The 7,762-nt window shown below is 36.7% G+C and overlaps 3 protein-coding genes across 3 annotated transcripts; all 3 read right to left on the bottom strand.

Moving 5' to 3' along the window:
* Positions 1-80: 80 nt before the first annotated feature.
* On the bottom strand, positions 81-1,394 carry TM35_000072460 (uncharacterized protein; the record flags this gene model as incomplete). Its single annotated transcript, XM_029023692.1, has 1 exon — positions 81-1,394. The coding sequence occupies one exon, from the start codon at positions 1,392-1,394 to the stop codon at positions 81-83; it is 1,314 nt and encodes a 437-aa protein (XP_028884888.1).
* A 788-nt stretch (positions 1,395-2,182) lies between these two features.
* TM35_000072450 (uncharacterized protein) lies at positions 2,183-4,717 on the bottom strand (the record flags this gene model as incomplete). The annotated part of the gene is made up of 1 exon (XM_029023691.1): positions 2,183-4,717. The coding sequence occupies one exon, from the start codon at positions 4,715-4,717 to the stop codon at positions 2,183-2,185; it is 2,535 nt and encodes an 844-aa protein (XP_028884887.1).
* A 1,774-nt stretch (positions 4,718-6,491) lies between these two features.
* TM35_000072440 (uncharacterized protein) lies at positions 6,492-7,724 on the bottom strand (the record flags this gene model as incomplete). The annotated part of the gene is made up of 1 exon (XM_029023690.1): positions 6,492-7,724. The coding sequence occupies one exon, from the start codon at positions 7,722-7,724 to the stop codon at positions 6,492-6,494; it is 1,233 nt and encodes a 410-aa protein (XP_028884886.1).
* Positions 7,725-7,762: the final 38 nt, after the last annotated feature.

Below are 7,762 nucleotides of genomic sequence, written 5' to 3'. Positions count from 1 at the left end.
ATATATATATATGGGATTTCTTTTCTTTTTTTTTCTTGATGGGGGTTGAGAGAGATCAACGTTTCGCAATCAATGGACTATTATGACTGAGCAATAATGTATTTTTTTTCATTAACAACATCCAGAAAGGGTTGTATTCCCTCATGGTACATTTGTAATACTCGTCCCCAGTAAGATTCCCCACCAATTATATTTGAAAGAAGAGATTGTGCCCTTCGACGTCTTTCTGCAATCTGGAGAGATTGTGAAAGAACTGTATAGCAATAATTAAAGACCGCTTGCAAGTGCGCTGCTTTTTCAAGCTTTGAAGTAAGATTTTTTGTTTCATCAGAGGGATCAAGCACACTAATTTGTGAATTGCGGTGTACCTTGGGAGTAGGCTCCGCCATTCCTTTTACTGTAACAGAGTTCTCAACCAAATCAAAATTTGCTGAAAAACCATATGTAAGAAAAAAATCCATAAGAAGTCTCCCTGCATTTGGAGTGTCTTCTGCTTCATAAGAATTAATAATAGCAACAAGCATAGTGGCGATAGCTTCACCATTAATAGCATCTTTCTTTATACCAGTATCATCTAATATCTTGTTTTGACGAAGTAGAGCATCAAGTGCGACAAGGGTTGCACGATATTCCTCACTTGTTGCTAGAGTATTGCGAAATAAATTAGAGGATATTTCAGCTTGAGATGCATCAGGACCAAAACGAATATTAAGTCTTCTTCCAGTACGTGCGTCGGTTAGTACCACACACGTCACTTCCCTGTAATCTGTACCGAATTCCACTTGTGCCCCTCTGTCATTAGCTAAACCCTGAATTTTATCTTGAATACTTAATATATCATCGTTTGACATTAGTGATCCTTCGGCATAGTAATGTAGAGTTACATCCTTTAAAGGCGAAATTCCAGCAGCTGTTACTGACATTGGTTTTAATACAACTGAAGGCCAAACGGCTCGCATTATTTCTGTAGCTGTTTGCACTGCAGTATCACTGCAAGCCTGCTCATCCGGTGTAGCAGAAAGAAATGAGGAAAACAATTTAAGTTCTTCCGTCATGTCCTCTGGAACCAGAACTCCTACACACCATGGAGGTTTGGGTCGACATTCCCGTGCTAATGCCTTCAGCAATGGTCTTGTCGCCACCAAAATCACATTCTGATTATCCACTGGAAGTTCATTTGCATAATAACTGCCTGGAGTTGATTGTCTGGTAGATCGGCGTGATCCGAAGGAACCACAGGGACTTCTGCGGAATCCACTGTGTGGACCAAAGTTGGGCGTGCCGAGACTTCCCGGTCGTGGCGGGGACCCGTAGAACTGCGATCCGCTGCCCATCTGTGGCTGTTCGCCGTAGTGGTGGTTGGGTGGACTATGCTGCCAAGGAACACCCCACATTGTGTAGACTGTCGTTACACCTTTTCTTTTTTTCTTTCAACCAGAAACGATATTCTGTTAAATACGAAGAAAAAAAAAAAGAAAAAGAGGAATAAAAAAATAAAAGGTAAAAACGAAAATAATAAATAAGAAGTAGTAAAAAAAAAAGAAAAAAAAATCTTCCCGATATATATATATATATATATATAGAGAGAGAGAGAGAGAGAATTTGTATTTAGTTCATACAGCATTTCAAATGCAAAGGGGAAAAAAAAATGAGAACATTATGCCTGCATAAATTTCCCTTTGCACCCGTATTACAGTACTATACATTTCTAAGAAACCGAAAAAAACAAAACAAAAGGGTTTCAAAGGAACAAGTATTGTGCATTGTTGTTCTGATTAACTATAGTTCCAATCGCAAAGCTATTGCAGTAAAAAAAAAAAAAAAAAACATATAAGCAATAAAGAAAAATCGGGAACACAAGAAGACTGTAGCAAAAGAAAAAAAAAAAAACAAAAACAATGGAAACAATTGATAAACGGATACTGATCAACAATATGAGAAAAAAAAAGAAAAAAAAATCGGTCAAGAGCCGAACAAAGGTCAATATCAACCCACCTTACTTTGCCAGAAGAACTAGATAAACTAAATAATAATAAACACATCCTTCATGTTCACCTTATCTCTGTAGAGTCATATTCCGCTCCTCATTTATCATAAAATGGTAAAAGAGAAGAACATTATTGTATTCCTCTGCATACATGCGTTGTGTTATTATATAATTAATTTTTTTTCTTTTCTTCTCTCAAAGTCTACTACCTTGTCCACTTTTCTGTTGGGCTGAGCGACGAATTACTGGGGCTGCTGCCAGTGCATGAATTACATCACTAAGACGAGTTGTTTGCTCTTCATCACCCATGGAATTATCACTAGATTTTTGCGTAATTTCTTTGAGAACAGGTTTAGGTGTTAATGGCTCTACTTCAGTAATTGCCCGTCCAACATCATCTAATTTAATCACAAGATCACTACCTTCTTCTTCAAGATAATGAGAATATGAAGTAAGTTTCTCTACAAGGGTTGCATAAAACTTCATACCAGATGCACACTCCTGATCCAACAGAGTAGATATAAATTTACCCGTAGTAGATGTTAATGCCACTACATCATGTGTTGTATCAGCTCCCAGAGCTTCCTTAATGAGGGCGACTTCTTCTGCAGTTTTTAGTTGAAGAACAGGTGAAACACAATCACTTACAGCAGTTCGTCGAATACGAGTTTTCTTTTGCGCTTCTGAGAGTTCTTTTAATTCAGATCGAACATTTTCTATAATAATTATTACATCACACGCAATACGAGCAGGAAAAACTCCTGAGAGAATACCATCTAATAACAACAATGAAGGTCGACAACGTTCTTTATCTTTGGCCGTATCATCTAAATTAATAGCGAGGTGTTCAGCACAAACAAAACGTTTCATTTCTTCTTTTGTTTCTACTCGTTCCTTAAGGAATCCTAGATAAAGAGAAGGAACATCTAATGTATACAATAATGCATCAGGATGTGGTCGTAAAACATCGTTGAAAAAGTCATGAACAATCTGTAAAACTTCCATTGTGTCTAATTGTACACGAGGAATAATACCACTGGCTCTTAAATGTCGAGGTACAAGTGGACCAACTCCTCTTCCTACAAGTGGGAGTTCTGGCATCTTTACGGGTAATGGAACCATAGTTCGTCGTTTTAATTCCTCATTAAGTGAATTAATACGTTCCACTAAATATTCCACTTGTAATCTTGTCTCAATTGGTCCTTGTAAAGTAGAAGTACTAACTACATCACCATCAATAGGTAAAGATTCAATTGGACTTGCATTTTCACCAACATCAGGAAGAAGTGAATGAATTTTTTTCCAATTAGGACGTGGAGTAAGAAGTTGTCGCCTTTCATCTTCTACAGCTTCAAGAAGTTCAGCTTTTTCATCTTGTAGAGTTTTCATTTTTCTTCCAATAACATCTACTTGCGTACCTCTTACAGCAGCAGATCGACGATATTGTTTTACCAAATTTTGTGATGTTTGTAATTCTCCCATTAAATACTCTCTCATTAATTCATAATCTTTAACAGATATGTAACTTTGGTACTTTTGTTTAAACTCTTCAAGTTGTTTTTGTGCTTCACCTGCCATTATTTTAAAATCATCCAATTCCTCAGTTTTAGCAATAGCAGCAGCTAACTGTAATTCCAAAGCTTTTGATCGTTTATCACTTTCACGTAATGCGGCAATAAGAATAAGATGTTTCTCCAAATCGCTTTTATTAGTTTCTTCCAATAATGTAATTTTTTGTGTAGCTTCTCGAAGCATTTTTTCCATTTCCATAAAAACTCTTCCTGATCGTTGAGTTCGAGGTCTTGACGCAGCAGATGGATCATCATCTGTAGGAAGTATAATTTCTCTTTCTTCCAATTGACCACGAGTCTCATCCAATTCTTCTGTTAATTTGACAATGGTTCTATTTAATTCATCTACTTCAATACAGTGTTGTTCCTCAACAAGTTGACGTTCCGCTTGTTTTGACATCATTTCTGTTAACATTTTTGCTTGTTCTTGAATTACACCATCGTATGCAGACATAATATCATTTAATATTTTACCATAAGCTGGAAAAGCATCAATAAAAGAAAAAAATGCTTCACGAAAAGGTGGTAAACGATCTTGAGCAGTAAGAATACCATTTTCATCTACTAATATACCTAATTCCCGTTGTACATAATGTTCAAGTGCTGTAGCTAATGGAGGAAGCATAGTTTTTGCAAATGTACGAGCCATTGTGGTATTTCCCATAGTTCTGTTACCTGCATAAGTTTGATTTAGTTTTTTTGTTAAATTCATCGCCTTCTCCGATACATCTTTAGAAACGGCAACATACTGAGAATTTGGTAAAATAGAAGAAGGAGATTTTTTTCCATCCGTGGCACAAGACTCCGGTGATACGTTAGTGGAATTCTTTACTGGACTCGTAGCTGCTGCTCTCGGCCCCACCGACTGCCCAGCTATAGTTCCACTCTTCAGATGAGCACTTCGAGTTTTATGCATTCCCCCTGAAGTTAACGCATGTTTATCATGGGATTTCAACAGAAGACGTGCAGATGGACCAATATCACGCAACGTTAAAGAAAAACCTTGACGACTTTCAGAGCGTATCACTGGATTATACGGTAATTCAGGCAGGTGTTTATCACCCAAAGCTACTGAGGGTACAGAGGGTGATGTGATGTGCTGCATTCCCGTGAGGGGAAGTGTGCGAGATGGACTAACAGAAGATCCTGTGTGCAACATTTGTTTACTACTCTTTTTTTTTTTTTTTTTTCTTTTCTTCTTATTATTGTTTCTACAGAAGACTATATATATATATACGTAAGAGAGTATAAAAGAAAAAAGAAAAACAACTAAACACCAGGGTTACTCTTAGCTTTATTTCCTTCAACAGTAACCCTGTTGATTTTGTTTCTACTTTTCCCCGTATATATTTCCCTTGTTTTTTTTTTTTTTCTTTCACCTGTGTTTATACCACAGCCAATAAAAAAGAAAATAAAAAAAAAAAAAAAAGAGAATGAAATAGGATGACAGAAGGTGATGTGGAAAAAAACATCAAAGTTCCAATAGACATTCATCCCACAAATACAATTAGTAGCACTAAAAAAAAGGAATTTCAACAGAACGTGTAATAGAGAACACCAAGGATCGGAGTTATAATAACAATGATATTGTATGTGGTTCCTCTTGACTGGTGTATGCGGTAAATCAGAAACAATAAATAACTACAACCACACCAATTAGACACCATGAAATGATAGGAGCAGATAAGTACAACTGCAGTAAAAAAAAAAAAATCTTATATTGCAAACTACTCCCAGAACATATAAATAAATAAATATATATATATTTATATTGTTCTTTCTTTTTTTATTCCTGACAGTACGCATTCCTTACTCTTTACTATTTATCAAACAAGGGGAAATATGACTATGAATGGTTTTCCATTTTTTTCCTTTTTCCCTTGTCTATTTCTCTTCAACCATCCGGTCCTTATTTATGACTTTTCTACACAATACTGTCAACTCAAATATATATATATATAGAGGAAGTTATTGATGGGGCATGCCGTAAAAAAACTGCCCTAATCGTCTGCAAGGTTGAGGGCAGCATCAGAAAGGGGAAACGCAAAAATAATATATATAAATATATATTTAGATAACAAAATAAACAAAAGAAAACAAAAAATTACATAAATGGGACCACCAGAAAGAGAAATAGGTAGATAAAAAGAAACAAGGAAAAGACATATGGCTTCCCAACTCTCTTGCTCCTTATATATCCTAGACTATGTAGAGGGAAAATACCATTATCTACACTAACACATTCACTAAAAAACAAATAAATACAGTGAAAGCGTTTCTACAAACGCTGTTGGATTTGGGTTTGTGTTTATGTGAATAAGTAAGTGCCTTCCAGAGAAAATAATAACAATCTTTAAAAAAAGAAAAAGGCTTACCAAACACATCACCAACACTAACTTCCTGCAGCAAACAGCGTCCAAGTGCGAAACAAGCTATTAACCCATCACGTCCATCAAGTGGAAGAAAAAAAAAAAAAAAGGATTAAAACATACACAATAGTAACATATTTCCCCATTTTATTGCTTGGGGAGTGGGGGGGGGCACAAACCAATTACTCCGCACATATCGTCATCTCACTTGATAGTATATAATATTGAGTGAGCGCAAAACAACAACGGTAGCACAATTTTTCCTACAGGTTATCTTCAAGCTTAGAAAGAACCCACATGCCAATTTAGCAATTCCTTATTAAAAAAAAAAAAAAAAAAAAAAAGAAAAAAAAAAAAAAAAAAACCTAGACACCAACAAGTACAGGTACAGATACTCCAACAAAGGAGAAGAGGGAGGAAAACAAACAAACAAAAAAAAATAAAATAAAATAAAAAAGAGCTTTGATCTTATTAATTTGCCATGGGCACGGATTCGTGTCCCCACCTATCACCACACTTCAGAATTAATTTTTGATACTCTTCTACACTTCTCCTTTTCTCACGTTACTGAACCTGAAATATACCCCAAATAAGACCACCCTCTGACTGATTAATAAGCTTTAATGTTTCCTCGGTGTTATAGATTACACTCTGATCGCTAGATTTTGGAACAATATCAGTTGCACAACTCTTCTTTTTCTTCTTTGGGCGAATAAAATCAAAGTTAAGATCCATTTTGCTTCGTTCCTCCTGTAATATTTCATTGTATTCTTTTTCAGTAAACATGGTGGTACCTGAATTTCCATTAGAAGGATTATGACGTAATCCTGCCTTTGCATTAATTAAATTCTCACTCTTGTTTTCTCCAGGTTTTGGTGCCATAAGTTTATCTTCAAAGGCATGTCGACACTTATCAATAATTGCCTGTGGTTTTAAGTCCTGTTTACCTACAAGATAAATTTCATACTGATATGGAGCCAAAATAGAGGCCATCTTTGGAAAGATTCTTGTTGTAGGCCCTTGACGCACTAATCGGAGTTTATTACCGATCCACTGGAAGAAGATAAGACGTGTCATTCGATCCTGCCGTCGCCCAAGTGTAATACGGAAAAGACCAAAGAGCCACTTTGTCTCTGGTAGTCGCTTTACAAGTTCAAATATACCACCATTGCCGGCATCTGCAAGTGTGAGCCGAAGAGGATTTGCCTCAAAGGTAGCCCAGTTAAGTGGACCGAGATCCGCGTGAAGGGCATCCAGAATACGTCGCTCGTTATCCTGAATCTCGCAGACAATATTGCTGAGCTGTAGGGATGTAAAACTTGGCAATTCCGTTTCTTCTTCTTCATCTTCTTCTTCTTGTACAGGTTGCGGTGATACAGGCACCACAGGGCGAACAACAACATCACGATGCATTTTACGCCCCTGTTCAACGATGGAACGTTTGTAGTCCTCCTGAATTTTTTCAAGAGAAAAATTGCCGGTGTCTGTAACGAACACCTTGCGCATTTGTTGAATCAATGAAGGGAGAGAAAGGGATGACTTCTCTGTTACGGTAATACCAGCGGCACCTTGAAGTTGATTTCTGAAATTATTAATCTCTGCAATACCTTTTCCTCGTTTCACCACACTGCAATTGGGACCAATGAATATCACGTAAATAAATTTATTACGCATGAAAGTCCCTGTGCCTACAGGAAACTTTGCGTATAGGAGCTGCACTTGCGTCTCATCAAGGCGACTGAAGGCATTCTCAACACCATCGGCACCACGGGCCACACAAATCACTTTTTGACTCATTAGACCTCTTTGTTTGTTCTACTTTTTTTTTTTTTTTT

Source organism: Trypanosoma theileri, assembly GCF_002087225.1.
Source record: "Trypanosoma theileri isolate Edinburgh chromosome Unknown TM35_Tth_7_V1, whole genome shotgun sequence".
NCBI classification, from domain to species: Eukaryota; Euglenozoa; class Kinetoplastea; order Trypanosomatida; family Trypanosomatidae; genus Trypanosoma; species Trypanosoma theileri.
This window is presented reverse-complemented; position numbering and strand designations above follow the sequence as displayed.